Source organism: Podarcis melisellensis (assembly GCF_964234715.1).
Source record: "Podarcis melisellensis genome assembly, chromosome: 6".
Lineage (NCBI taxonomy): Eukaryota > Metazoa > Chordata > Lepidosauria > Squamata > Lacertidae > Podarcis > Podarcis melisellensis.
This window is the reverse complement of record NC_138538.1, coordinates 34,437,735-34,453,344: the sequence shown is the minus strand read 5'-3', so window position 1 is coordinate 34,453,344 and position 15,610 is coordinate 34,437,735. Positions and strand designations below refer to the sequence as shown.

The 15,610-nt window shown below is 40.2% G+C and overlaps 1 protein-coding gene across 4 annotated transcripts in view; it reads left to right on the top strand.

Moving 5' to 3' along the window:
• MAGI3 (membrane associated guanylate kinase, WW and PDZ domain containing 3) overlaps nucleotides 1–15,610 on the top strand; it is a 112,790-nt gene that overhangs the window by 50,492 nt on the left and 46,688 nt on the right. For all 4 annotated transcript variants that reach the window (XM_081916274.1, XM_081916273.1, XM_081916276.1 and 1 more), the window contains exons 4-9: nucleotides 679–888; nucleotides 4,871–5,051; nucleotides 6,804–6,883; nucleotides 7,933–7,990; nucleotides 13,990–14,084; nucleotides 15,388–15,576. In XM_081916274.1, coding sequence (XP_081772400.1) covers nucleotides 679–888; nucleotides 4,871–5,051; nucleotides 6,804–6,883; nucleotides 7,933–7,990; nucleotides 13,990–14,084; nucleotides 15,388–15,576 — 813 coding nt within the window. The remainder of the gene's footprint in view (nucleotides 1–678; nucleotides 889–4,870; nucleotides 5,052–6,803; nucleotides 6,884–7,932; nucleotides 7,991–13,989; nucleotides 14,085–15,387; nucleotides 15,577–15,610) is intronic.

Genomic DNA, 15,610 nt, shown 5'->3' with positions numbered 1-15,610 from the left:
CGGGACTCCAGTGGGTACAATCTTTCTATATTTAAAGTGAAGGTATCACCCCACTTCATGTGTAGAGGTCAAGAGTGCCTCACTATGCTTCTCTAACTGTATAGAGTCCCATAGCAAACACAAAAAGTGTGTGACATATACATCTCCTTCAGATCTCTGTAAATACACATCAGGGAGCTCTGGCCCATTTAGGATACCAAGGTGATATATAGATGTTCAAAATCCGGAGCATGTCATCCACACAATTTCCTGCGGAAAACAATGGTGTACACCAGCATCAAGCATGCCTGTAAAGTGACCATTATGAAAACATGTCTGAAAAACTTGGTACACAGAAGCTTATTAAGACTTACATTTCTTATTTCAGATTATTATTTCTAATTCATGTCATGATTTTTAAGGATACAAAGAGTCTTTTTTTGAATATTGTATGTAAGTAATTGTAGAGCTTATAATACCCCCACAAAAACCTTGGTTAACATCCTAAACTGAGAATGTATGCAAGCAAATTATATTAATTAAATATAAATTAGCTGAGCTTTAGACTAGTGCTGAAGTTAAAATTTGGCAATTAATGCTGAATGAGGTGCCTACCTCTGAAAAAGAATGCCTCAGAAATCCTTATTATAATTCCTAATTAATGCTCATATGTTTTCTTCCTTGTATATACAAAAAAAGGAAATTTCTATGGTACCCCTAAACCTCCAGCCGAGCCAAGCCCATTTCAACCAGATCCAGTAGACCAAGTGCTTTTTGATAATGATTTTGATCCAGAATCTCAAAGAAAAAGAACCACATCAGTCAGCAAGATGCAAAAAATGGACAGTTCATTTCCTGAAGAAGAGGAGGAGGAAGAAAAGGAAGCAGTTAATGGTAGTGGAGGCACAGGTCAGTACATCACAATATTTAAACATCAAATTAAATTCAGTGCTTTTATCTGTAGTTTATCTTCTCTATTTTGTTTTTATTTGTATAGGCTCACCTGTTCCTGCAACGCAGGGCAAATTATACATAAAATTAGCAGTGGAGAATCTGTGGCCCTCCATATGATGCTCAGTTACCACTGCTGTTGTCTCTGAGCATTGGTCATGCTGGCTAGAGTTGATGGTAGCTGGAGCCCAACAACATCTGGAGGATCACATGTTCCCCATTCCTAAAGGCCCAGCATCCAACCAAGCAGTTTACAGAAGCGAGAGAGGAACAAGCTGTATCGGCGCCTCACTGATGGACCTTGTTTCTCCCTCTGTGGCGATATGAGGGCAGAGTGTGATGACTGTTTCACTCAGCTATATATCCTGAGTCCCTCTGCCTCCAGTGCCCAGCTGTAGCTTGTTTCTCCTTTGGTCACTGGTAGCAGAGGGACTCAGGAGATGGTGGTTTCATCCATGATGTACCACTGAGTGATGTCATCATTGTGGCCTGCCCTTCATACCAGATCTGGGCGATATATTGATATATTGCCCAGGCCTACCGGGGGCAGGGGCTGGTTTGAAAAAGATTCTTCCCCAAACAGTATAGTTTGCCCCATGATCCAAGCCTTCATCCTTTCTTACTCTGTTCTTAGCTCAATTATATTGCAAACAAGCATGCAAGCAAGCAAACAAACAAACAAATAAATAGGGATCTGGTTGTTTTACCCTGAGATTGCTTAATATTTCCAGCTTACTGTGTTACTTGGGGTAGTATTTTACTCCAAGAATTGTGAACCATGTAATCACTTTTATTCTTTACAATTATAACTGCCATTGGTGAGTACAGTGGTACATCAGTTCTTGAACAAAATCTGTTCCAGAAGCCCGTTTGGCTTCTGAAACGTTTGAAAACTGAGGCGCAGCTTCCCATTGATTGCAAGAGCTTCTTGCACTCAGCGGAAGCTGTGTCGCACATTTGGGTTCCAAAAAACATTAAAAAACAGAAGCGTTTACTTCCGGGTTTTCAGCATTCAAGAACTGAAACATACAACAATAGAGGCATTCGGGAACTGAAGTTCCACTGTAACACTTTTGTAATTGAGGAGTTTACTTAAAAAGATGAGCAAAGTAATAATTCTTTGTGGGACCCAAACTCCAGGCATCCTTTGGCTATTTTTTCAGGCTGCTGCCAACAGAGCATAATAGATAATACAATGTTTGATTCAGATATCATGGCCAAATTATGTTTTGTTACCATGTGTACATTCTGTCTCCCTTGTGCATGCTGTTTTCCTCTATTTTGTAACATGTAGTAACCATGGTTTGCCATGGTATGTGAGCCCACAGCATGTTATTGATAGTCAGATGTTTGGCCATGATATCTGAATTGAACCAATTATTCTTGGTTGCAGGGTTTGAGTTAAGAACTTGACCACAAATACATTTGAATGAAGTCTCGTTTAATATACTGAAAGTAATTTGTGAAACTTTCTGGTTGCAAGCTTTTTGTTTGTTTGTTTTTGGAGAGAAAAAGAACTGTGTTGACATTCTCTTGGAATTTCAAGATACAAAACTACTAACACGGCGAGTCTCACATGTCTCATAGAATCATGGAATTATAGGGTTGGAAGGGACCCTGAGGGTCATCTAGTTCAACCCCTTGCAATGCAGGAAACCATAATTTAGTGTGATGTGAACAAGCTGCAGTGAGCCTTAGGTTTTAAATAATCCATAGTTAATGTAAATCATAGTTTGTCCATTCAGATGAAATGAAAGACTATGGTTAAACAAAAGTGAAAACTTCAAATGTAGAATCATAGAATTATAGAATCATAGAGTTGGAAGAGACCACAAGGGCCATCGAGTCCAACCCCCTGCCAAGCAGGAAACACCATCAGAGCACTCCTGACATATGGTTGTCAAGCCTCTGCTTAAAGACCTCCAAAGAAGGAGACTCCACCACACTCCTTGGCAGCAAACTCCACTGTCGAACAGCTCTTACTGTCAGAAAGTTCTTCCTAATGTTTAGGTGGAATCTTCTTTCTTGTAGTTTGGAACCATTGCTCCATGTCCGCTTCTCTGGAGCAGCAGAAAACAACCTTTCTCCCTCCTCTATGTGACATCCTTTTATATATTTGAACATGGCTATCATATCACCCCTTAACCTCCTCTTCTCCAGGCTAAACATGCCCAGCTCCCTTAGCCGTTCCTCATAAGGCATCGTTTCCAGGCCTTTGACCATTTTGGTTGCCCTCCTCTGGACACGTTCCAGTTTGTCAGTGTCCTTCTTGAACTGTGGTGCCCAGAACTGGACACAGTACTCCAGGTGAGGTCTGACCAGAGCAGAATACAGTGGCACTATTACTTCCCTTGATCTAGATGCTATACTCCTATTGATGCAGCCCAGAATTGCATTGGCTTTTTTAGCTGCCACGTCACAGTGTGTCTTCCTTCAGAGTTGCTGTGAAGCCAGAAGCTTTCTGTGGGTTGCTCATGTCTATTTGTAAGGCAGTCATATCTTTAAGGTACACCCCAGGGGTTTTCCCAATCATTTCTCATGATCTTAGATTCAGCAAGGAGAGAGACTCTTTATTTTTTCCTTGTAGGTCTCCTGGAAGTTGTAGGACTGCCAGAAAATAATAGCTGAGTGACTTGCAGTGATCATTCCACATGCATCTTTGTTTGCTAGTCGTCTTTAGTATTTAATTTTCAAGGTGACTGCATGAATCAGATTATTATAAAGAGCATAAGATGACCTTTAAGTAGCATTGTGATGTAGCTTCTGAGCTATAAAAGCTTTGGGGCTTGATTTACTGAATTCATTAAAGCATAGACATCCTAAAACTCTGTATTTAATGCCGCATCATTGTTTCAGGGTATGCTAGAGCTTTAGAGTCTAAATTTGCTCCATTTGCTCCACATGCATGTTCTGAGATGCATCCTAGGGCACCTGGAGTGGTATCCAATCCCCTCATCCCATTAGTGCAATATTTTACACTTGCACAATGGAATCTCCCCCCCCCCCCCCGCTCTCCAGGCACACCCTGCACCTTCTCCAAATATGCTGTAGAGTGTTTGGATTGTGGAGGGAAATGGGGAGAGGAGTTTCATTGCACAAGTAAAATCCTTATTTTAGTGGAATAAGAGAGTTAGCACTGCTTCGGATACAAACTTTATAGTTTACACGGGTACATAATGTGAAACTGTTTGCAGATCACTGGCAAACAACATTGGGAGAGGGAATAACAATTTCTAAAGGAACAGCACTTGGCAGAAATAGATATGCAAAGTCTCTGCATGTAGCTTTGGTTTCTCATCTGCTGCCTGGATCTTGATTAGCCTAGTCATCCTTGGAACTTCAATTTTGCAGGCATGCAGAATGAGGAACTTGTGAGAAAATATTTGTAAAATAAGGTGATACTTGAAAATACTGTTCATCTTTAAAAGTAAATTTAAAAGTTAAATTTCCAAATAGGGAATGACATCCAGTTTTTACTGTCTTAAAGGGTAAATTTACCAAATCCTTTGATATTCTCCTGCATAAGTCAGAGCAAAGTCAGACTTCCACACATCTGAATATAGCATCCAAAGTTTGGGCCAGAGGCCTTGCTCAATGTACCAGCCAATAAACTGCAGAACGGAAGTCATTGACATTTCCTTCATTTCCTTCATTATGATCATGTAACATGTTTGGTTACATGTGAGAGAGAACATGCACATTTTCTAATAAACAGTGAAAATATTATATGGTAAAAGGAAATGCAATGATAGATCTAGTCGGTCATATCTGCAGCATAGAGATTTCAGGTATATAAAGTTTGCAGTAGCAAATTACATGGGATAACAATATGGATGGAATTTTATGTTTGACATTTGCTTTATAACCAAGCCAAGAAGGTGCCTTTGTGTGCAAGTCAGCATGAATATATGACAAAACTAACAAGTTTCCTTTTAAACAGCCGTAGAAAACAAAGAAAGACATTCAGATTCTTCCGACTGGATGAAGCCTGTTCCTAGTTACAGTCAGACAAGTAGTTCGATGGATTTCAGAAACTATTTATCAAGGGAAGAAAACCTAGAGCCTCTACCCAAGAACTGGGAGATGGCATACACAGACACAGGCATGATCTACTTCATTGAGTGAGTACAAGTTTGGTATGCTTGTGTTCAATTTAGTTTTGATTGAAGTGACTGAAGGTTTTTTGTTTGTTTAAGAGGATATTATTTTTGCCAGTTAATTTGCCTGCTAAAGGGTTACCAGTCCTTACACGTTAGGGCACAATCCTGACTTCCTCACCTTCTGATGGTGCCTTGTAGAGCAGATGAGCTACTACCACATCCACAACCCTACTACTCATGGAAACTCAAATGTAGGGGGGAATGATTAGTCCCAGTAGGGGCTGATCACTGCATACTGGCACAGTGATTAGTCCCCTGTTGGGCCTGATGCCATTATATGATGGCAGTGAAACTGACTCAAGACCCAGCAGAATCTGAGAGAGCTCAGCCTCATTTTAGGACTTTCCACTGGCCCCTTCCATTGGACTGCCCATGGGTTAAGTGGCTGACAAGAGGGAGAACTGGGCAAAGAGACACCTCTATCTAATACAGCCCCCCCCCCCAGTTTAGATTAAGGGAGACTTGGATTTTTATGCCCATACCCCAAGAGATAATGTTGGTATGTTCTAATACAAAGGTTAATTTTAAGGAAAGAGCAATTGTGTTGCATTTTTCTCTTATAAGGACATTCTCTCTCTCTCTCTCTCTCTCTCTCTCTCTCTCTCTCTCTCTCAAAAAAGCATTTCCCAAAATTGAAGGTCTATGTAGATTGTTGAGGACAAGCTTCCTTTTATAGGAGGCATTTCCATAAATATCCATATTTAAATATGTGACAAGTTAATCAGTGAAACTTACAAAAATAATTCAAAGCTTCCATTCTTAAAGTTGTATCTTCTTAGTACAAGTATTAGCCTGTCTGCCAATTTAGAGATAGTAAGGTCACCCCAGATCTTGCATACAGCCTTCAGTTATCTAAATATTTTGAGAACACAGTGCTGCATTTTGAAAAATAGATCTCCATCTTTTCTGGCCTTTATGGTATAAAATTGCACCATTCCATATCTTAAATGACACAAGAGATTATGTATCTTCACATAGGTATAAGTTCTTAAAAGCAAGATGAATAGGGTATGTTTTTATGTCTATTTCCAAGAGAGCCAGGAGGGACATGTGTATTTTTGTTTCAGTAGGTCTGTTTGTTCTCTGCTGAACTTACACATACACCCACGCAGTTTCATGGAACCACTAGATTCATCATGCATTGAATGCTAAGTTACCAGCATTTTTTGACAACCGTAACCTAGGTTAACCTTCACGCAAAAGATGCCTGCTGTTTTGTAGCAATAACAGCATGAACTGTGACCATGAAACATAAACCTGAAACCATTTGTGGCTGATTATTATTTCATTCCTTGTGTGAATTGTTACTTCACAACTATACAAAAGAACATGATTCAAACATGTTGAAATGTATCATTTTCCCTCTTTGGCCTCTTCATCACAAATAACATTGGTGGTATTTTTCAAACAATTGCAAAACACAGTTGCGTTTTGCAGTTAGTTTTCTATTTTGGAATATTTGTATAAGTGGGAATTAATTCCTTAGGAATCTTTTTTCCACAAAACCTATCTTCATACAAGCTCCAGTTCCACAAATGGAGCAACTGTGTGCCATGGATCTTTTACTCTCAGCACTTTGCTGTGACGGATATTGCCTATGTGATTGCATGTTTGTCTAACCCACATCCATGCTAGACTGCGTAATAGGGAAGAATCTGTATGTGATGGGGACTTTTGTAAACAATCTTTAACTAGATCCTTTGCGTCCCACAGTCACAACACCAAAACTACCACCTGGCTGGATCCTCGCCTTTGTAAAAAAGCCAAAGCTCCTGAAGACTGTGAAGATGGAGGTGAGAAACTCAGAATCCTGTTACTTAAGTAAAGTTCAGTTCAGCTCTGGTTGAAATTGCAAAAATACTTTTGGTTTTAATACCCATACAAGTAAACTGCACATTTGAATATAATTTGTCAGAAAAGTTATCTTACCCACAAATTAAAACTATCTAGCAACTTGGTTCTAGCTAGTGTAGTTTGTAATAAGAGAAGGCTGTGAAAAACCTGGGCTTCAGAGCATTGATGCAGTTCTGTGTAGTCTCAGGCATTATGGATACGTACAAAGCTGAGCTGAGACTCCAATACTTTGGCCACCTCATGAGAAGAGAAGACTCCCTGGAAAAGACCCTGATGTTGGGAAAGATGGAGGGCACAAGGAGAAGGGGATGACAGAGGACGAGATGGTTGGACAGTGTTGTCGAAGCTACCAGCATGAGTTTGACCAAACTGCGGGAGGTAGTGGAAGACAGGAGTGCCTGGCGTGCTCTGGTCCATGGGGTCACGAAGAGTCGGACACAACTAAACGACTAAACAACAACAACAATAATCCAGGCACAATAAAAGGAGCTTCAGCATTTTTTAACCCAAGCTTAGTCCCGAAGGCAAAGGTAGAACTGGTTAGTTGATTGTTAACACCTTTGGCAACATCAGAGGAAAGTGGTAATGTAGCAGCTGTGTTTACCTCCTCCATTAACATATAAATGCAACATTTTCTAGCATAAAAGAACGGCATACAAGTGAAATGTGTAGGCAGGAGGTACGTGAGGGTGGCCTTATGTCATGATAAATTATTTTAAAGCGAGACTACAAGAACTGCTTTTGTTCTAGAATGAGTTTTTTTAAATCCTACAATGAAATGAGTGAGGAAATGCAGCATGCCCAGCCACAGTTAATTTCAGTATTTGCAAGTAAGAAATATGAGAAATAGATCTGCAGTACGAAATCCCATTGGATGAATTGAAGTAGATAAGGCAAAAATAAATAAATAATCCACAGCAAACCATTGGTATTTAAATGTAAATATAATCTATAATTAATAAACTCCATTGTTATTTTCCAATTACAGAGCTTCCATATGGTTGGGAGAAAATAGAAGATCCTCAGTATGGAACATACTACGTTGAGTAAGTTTTCTCACGCTTCTTCATAGCTCGATTTTATAATCTCATAGAGAAACATAGCATGATATGTAAATAAGTGCAAAGCTCTACTTGTTGTTGTTGTTGTTGTTGTTGTTGTTGTTGTTGTTGTTGTTGTTATCATCATTTTTACCCCACTCTTCTGGCTGGGTTTCCCCAGCCCCCTGGGTGGCTTTCAGCATAACATTAAAAACAGAATAAAACTTCAAACATTAAAAACTTCCCTAAGTTTTATTGTGCTTAAAAACCATGATTAGGAGGCCAATATTTACCGTATTTTTCGCACCATAGGGCACACCGGACCATAGGGTGCACCTAGTTTTGGGAGGCGGAAAACAAGAAAAAATTATTCTAAACCCCAGAAGCCAGAACAGCAAGAGGGATCTGGCTTCTGGGATACCGTGTGGCTGTTCTGGCTTCTGGGGTAACCGCACCAAGCCTCTTCAGGGCAGCCTTCTCTCTCTCTGCGCAGCACCCCTCCTTCACAGGAGCGCCCCTCCTTCCCGCTTCGCTGGACAGGCGCGTTGCTGCGAAGCGGGAGGAGGAACAGGAGACCCTTCTGTTCCTCCTCCGGCTTCCAGGACAGGCCAAGGAGCCTGCATTTGCTCCATAGTAATAATAATAATAATAATAATAATAATAATAATAATAATAATAATAATAATAATAATTTATTATTTGTACCCCGCCCATCTGGCTGGGTTTCCCCAGCCACTCTGGGCGGCTTCCAACAAAGATGAAAGATACACTAAAATGTCACATATTAAAAACTTCCCTGAACAGGGCTGCCTTCAGATGTCTTCTGAATGTCAGGTAGATGTTTATCGCTTTGACATCTGATGGGAGGGCGTTCCACAGGGCGGGCGCCACTACCGAGAAGGCCCTCTGCCTCGTTCCCTGTAACTTGGCCTCTCGCAGTGAGGGAACCGCCAGAAGGCCCTCGGAGCTGGACCTCAGTGTCCAGGCAGAACGATGGGGGAGGAGACGCTCCTTCAGATATACTGGACCGAGGCCATTTAGGGCTTTAAAGGTCAGCACCAACACTTTGAATTGTGCTCAGAAACGTACTGGGAGCCAATGTAGGTCTTTCAAGACCGGTGTTATATGGTCTTGGCGGCCGCCCCCAGTCACCAGTCTAGCTGCCGCATTCTGGATTAGTTGTAGTTTCCGGGTCACCTTCAAAGGTAGCCCCATGTAGAGCGCATTGCAGTAGTCCAAGCGGGAGATAACCAGAGCATGTACCACTCTGGCGAGACAGTCTGCAGGCAGATAGGGTCTCAGCCTACGTACCAGATGGAGCTGGTAAACAGCTGCCCTGGATACAGATTTGCCCATAGGACGCACACACATTTCCCCTTCATTTTTGGAGGGGAAAAAGTGCGTCCTATAGAGCGAAAAATACGGTAGTTAATGTATCCAGAAGAATCGAGTAACATCTGCACATACATAGTATGCATTCGTGTTCCATAGATGGATAGACACATACATTCTTACAGCAAGTGAAGCAGTAGTGTGTTCTTAGCTTTCTGCCCACAACTGAGTGCCTGTTTTGTTTTGTTTTTCTAACAAATACCCTACTTTGTCAATAGTACTGCATAGGACAGAGATGGGAAACTTCCAGTGTGGGGGCTAAATTGTTTATTTGGTTTAGTTTATTTAAAGGCATTTCTAAACTGCTTGTTATTTAAATATCTCTAAATGGTCTACAAAAATATAGCAATATTGGAAAAGCAAAGTCAGTTAAGGAGAATACCCTAGATTTTGGCATTGAAAGCCACTGAAAAATCAGGCAAGAATAACAGGGTTGCTTCAGTACATCTGAAACTCTCCAAAGCACATTTTGATTCTCTGAAACATGATCTTTCTCAAAATAGCTTAAATATCTCTTATAACTATCCTTATAGTTCTGCATGTTTCTATTTAAATACAAAATACTACACCTTACTATCTTGCGATGGTTATACAACAAGCACCCTGGATAAAGCATGGCTTATTTTAGCACAGATCGTGAGATGCTTTTATTGTGTCCTTGATTCAATATCTCCACTGCACTGTAAGTAACAAACAAAAATCAAAGCTAGATGACGTATTAGGACTACCCAGGTCACTCTTCCTCAGCACTTAATGCCCGGTTTTAAAGTAATCTGTTCTGGAAAATTGATTGTGAGTTTTATGTAGAAATGCTGGCATTTTAGTCTTATTACAGTTAATATTTCCTCCTCAAGCTCTAGTTTGACTTCCTTATAAAAGTGCTCCTCTATAACAGCATTCAGGATAATTAGAGGCTACTTTATTTCATACAGGAAAAAGAAACGTGTTTTCCGTAATATGTCCATAAATTCCTGTGTTTAGAAGTGCAGATGTGAGTCTGGAAGGTTCTAAAGTTTGAGCAGAGACCAATTTTTGGAGGAAGATTAGTGTTTGGTAGATTGAATCATTGCACTAATTATTGCACTGTACTTCAGAGAATATCACAAGGCCTTGTCCATGACAGAGAGATAAGAGTGTGTGTATGAGTGATTCAAAAATGAAATTGCTACTAGTATTATTAATATAAGCACATACACATAGAAAGCTGCCTTGTGCTAAATCAAACCATTGTCCATCTAGCTCAGTATTGTCTACACTGCCTGGCAGTGGCTCTTAGGATTTCAGCCAGGAGATTCACCAGCCGTACCTGGGGATGCTAGAGATTTAACCTGGGACCTTCTGCATGCAAGGCAGATGCTCTACCGGTAACCTATGGCCCTTCCCTGATCTCGTCCTGTCATTGGCATAACAGAGTGCTCTGTCTCCTCAAATATGTAGTAATGTAGAATGCAGGTAATAATGAGGCAGTTCTGGCATGTTTTGTTGGATCCATTCAATGGACCCTTTTTGTTAAACATTATCCTAAGGGGTATTCCAAAATGTTAGTGGACAAATCTATAGATTTGCCATAAGGTTTAACTCTGATCTTGATTCTTAATGTCATTCAGAAATAATAAACCGATGCAAATCAAGCAAGGTTGGTCACTGTCAATCCTATTAGATATGCTATATAAGTGCAGGAAAACCTTTTAAAGATGTGTGATTTTGCTTGGCTGTAGTTGTGTTCAACAAGTATCTGGCATGAAATATATTGCTCTGGGAAGAATCCTGAAAATCTCAACTTCCAGTTGAGGGAGTTCTGTTTATACAGGGTTTTCATAGATGTAAGCTTGGTGACATGTGTATGTCAGATTGTGGATCTTGGCCACACATGGCCCAAGAACAAACGACTTCCTCTGATTTAGGATATACTCATATGTTGCATAGGAATTCAAGGGCTGTAAGCAGCAAATGAGATATACATTGGAGAGGTTGATCTTTTAATAGGCTCTCCCAGGATGTTTTGAAAGCTCTGATTATACTCTGATGCCTTTTTAAGCATAGCAAGCTTTAAGTTATGAATTACTATCTTTAGACCAGATTATTTTGTGTCTTATTTTGATGCTAGCTATCAGAAGTAACACACCAGCAGTTGTCTGTTATGAACAATATCTGCCAATGACATAGACATAGATTTAACTTTTATTGTAGGATTTAGAGAAGTTAAGGTGGAGTAGATAGAGTGTTGGCTTGCATTTCATGTCCTCACTCTGTCATGAGCCCTCTGGAGATATCACAGAGGTGATGGGCGGATCCTGTAAAGGTGAGGGAATCAGGGAATTGGAACTAGATGACCCAAAGGACGAGAAATTGAGAATGTCAGAGCTGGTGGAGGGGGCCAGTGATCAATAGAGTCAGGAGTTTGATTCTGGTGAAGGTTCAAGCAGGTTGTCAGAGAAGTGTCTCACCCCTGTGATATCAGTCAGGCACCTCCTATAGGGTCTATGCAGCTGCTGGTTCCTCCTATCAGTAAGGAGCCTCCTCCAGGAGAGTAAGTTGGATACTGAACTGGCACCAAGTACATTGAAACAAACCCCACAGGACCAACCCACTAGCAGATGTGCCCATTTGCTTGCCTAGAGCACAGACAACTGTTATTTGCCATGCTAAGTCTTGTGCTCACCTTATCTTCAAAAAGAAGAGGCAGGGTGTGTGTAGCTTGTTGGATCAATGTTTCAGCTTAGCCATGCAGTTCACCTGCTGTACCTTTAATTCTTGCCTGACTATGTACTTCTCAAATATACCACGGTATGCATTTAAGAATTTGGCAGAACGTAATCCTGAGTTTGAGTTCTTCATCTGGCAATGAATTCCAGAACACATTCAGCCATAAGGCTCACTTTGTCAGTTCATTCTCTCTTAACCTACCTCACACAGCTGTATGGACAAATGGAACTGCTATGTGTATGTCACCATGTGGTCTTTGGAGGAAGGATGAGATATGAATGGGAGCAATAAATGAGAACTAGAACGCATTGTCTGGTTATCCATTTATTTGGCACCTTTTGAGGAAGCTGTGATTAAATTTCTATAACATTTGTTTTACAAATGAAAGCATGTGATCTACACTCCTAAATATATGACTGGAATAGTTCATCTGCAGTCAATAGTTCTTTTTTCTTTCTTTTTTAAGGTACTAGGATTTCTCAACCTGAATGCTTATAGGAAAAGGTCACAAGAGTTCTATTATCTTTAATTACAGAGAAGTGTTCTGATGTAATACCTTCCAATGTTATATATTTAATGTGTCAGAATAATTATATATATATATATTTAATGAGCACGTGGTATGCTACGGGTACAAAGTAGCATGAAAATGCCTCTACTTAAGAAATATGTGACTTGATTCCCAGACTGGTAGAGATTGATTGTAATCTGCAGTAACTTGAATAGAAGCCAATAAAAGCTAGCCATAACTGTTCCAGACAAAGATTATTATTGCTGTCAATGAGACTTATAATTATCTGCATTGGTTCTTCAGCACAGTACGATTGCATCTTGTGCACATTTAACTTGCAAGATTTCAACCACCCTCAATTAAAGGTAAGCTGGTTGAAATTGTGCAAGTTAAATCCAAGCAAGGTGAAGCTCTTAAAAACTCTTTATGCTGGGTCCCTTTGGTGTTATCTAGTGTGGCAAGAGCTTTTAAGCTCTCCACCCTGCTTCCAAGGTCCACTCAGCGCACTGGCTGTGTGATGCTTTTGCGAGGCCACCCATGTTGCTGCAAGAGTATCCCCGGCTTCCTACAGCTGGCACATTGAGTTGGCCTTGCTACCCAAGCAAAGCAGAATCTGCTTGGGTTACTTGGTGCAGAAGCAGCTTTTAAGCTCTCCATCATGCTTGCTGGGCAAGGCCCGCTTGGTGTGCAAGCTCTGGGAATACTGGCAATTCCTTCTGTCTCCTCCTCACCCATGAGCCATGGCGTGACTCCAAATGTTTGGGTATATGTGGTTTTCATGTATATGTCGAACCCTTGGAACAAAACCCCTGTGTTAGATGCTATCGTACTGTTATAATTTTACTGTGCATTCAGATACTGCTAAGACGTAAACTTGGAATTTTGCAAACCACTAGCTGTTTTCTCTTGAATTACATTATTAAAGCTTCCAAAGTATCATAATGAGATTCAGGCAGCTTCCTAGTCAAAACTTACATTTCTTTAAAAACCTGAAGAAGCAGATATTAAACTTGAAGTCAGTATTGGTTTATTCATTTTATTTACATTTTATCATTACAATAACTAATAGAGAAAAGAAAATATAACTGAACAATTTCACAGCTTCCTATATCACAGCTTTTAAGATAGCAAACAATAAAGACAAGCCATGTATGAGTTAATGTCTGAGTCCTTCTATAAATGACCATGTGTTCAATGGGGTCTTGATTCTCTCTTTTGCCTTTTGATATACGGAATAAACAAAAACAATAAAATAGTGAATTTATCTCTGTCAGTTTAGCCTTGAGTTTTTTAGTTTAGCCCTAAGTTTCTCATCCATCAGTATGGTCCACACGTAGTATTTTATGAAAAATATTTCACAATTAAATTTTCACTGATGTCTTGTATATTTTTTCAGTCATATTAACCAGAAAACCCAGTTTGAAAATCCAGTTTTGGAAGCCAAACGGAAAAAACAGCTAGGGCAGATGGATGGAGGCCCTTCAAATCCAGGTATTGGTTTCAATGGCAGCTTTACATGTTGAACACAGTCGTGTTAGCTTTCATTATCACACAGGGAAAGAATTGTCAGATAATTTTAACAGATATTTTAGAAAATATTTTCAAACCATTAAGTACTACTTTATTAATCTCACCAATGAGTGGTTTGTGTTTATTTTTGTAGCTTATTTATCTATCTTTCAGAAACTATTAGCATAAATATTTTTCCACCTTATAGTGCACTTTATGTGCGATACTATATACCTAAGGGCCATTAGTAGGCTGGCCACCAAGCTTTTGTTGGTGAATGCAGGATGTGCCATCTGCTGCTATTACTGCTGCTTGAAAGTGAAGCTGAGGCTTGCTTTGGATTCCCATTCAAAGATCCCTCATACTAAACACCCCTCAGTTGGGGCTGTTGGGAGTTGGAGTCCAGCATCATCTGGAGGTCCTCATTTGTATTTAGAAGCTTTGTGCTACATTGAGTTTCCTACAGACATGACGTATGTGTAAAATGTTTAAAGATTGAAATAATAATTACATTTTCAATACACAACGTGACAATTTGAAAATATGCAAATGGCACTGCTTCCATTTGAAGGCTTTATGTTTTATACACACATTGTCATAGGTGTGCATTAGTACTCCATAAGACAGTATTGCTGTGCTGTATATTTATAACAATCTCTGCAGTTGAAACAAATTGGTGGCCTTATAGCTGCATAATGAGCTTAAGGCATCCTAAAGGCATTTGTTGTAATCAGCTTGGCTACTCCATAGTGTGGATGGACAGACAGTGATTTGGCTATCTGGACACAGGATGAAGATGGCGCAGCAAGTGTGTGGCTTCAGGTCTTCTGGTTCCTGCCTTCAGTTCTAATCACAGCATTTGATAAACAGTTATGGCCCAGCCATACTGCTGGCATCAAACATAGGATAACTGGAACAGTCATAATCTCCAGTTGTCTTTTGTGTTAACATGAAACTCAAAAGGTTCTTTTCTTTCTTAGCATTATCCTTTTAACCAGATAAAGGCAAATCCATACTTAGCTTGGCTACCCCACTACCCCCCGGGCTGGAACTGGAGCTGCTATTTCATTGGTTATGACTTCACATTTGATTTCTGCTATGGAGATTTATTTCTAATCTTATTCCAAATGCTATATTTTCCCCTGCATCTCCTTTGTTGCTTTTATTTGACTATTCTTGCAGTCATTTTTCTTGTTAGATTGTGTATTACTGCTATATTAGTTAGCTTTAGCTGCGGCCCCAATTATTGAATGACTATATGGGAAACCCTTTTGCTTGGCTGCAGAACCAGTGAAGTCTCTCTTCACCCGAGACCCATCCCAGTTGATAGGAGCACTCATACGGACATCATTGAAGAAAAGCAATATGGGCTTCGGCTTCACAATCATTGGTGGAGACAGACCAGATGAGTTTCTGCAGGTGAAGAATGTACTGAAAGATGGACCAGCTGCACAGGATGGCAAAATTGCACCAGGTGAATTAAGGGTCGTCGTCCCCCCCCTCCATAT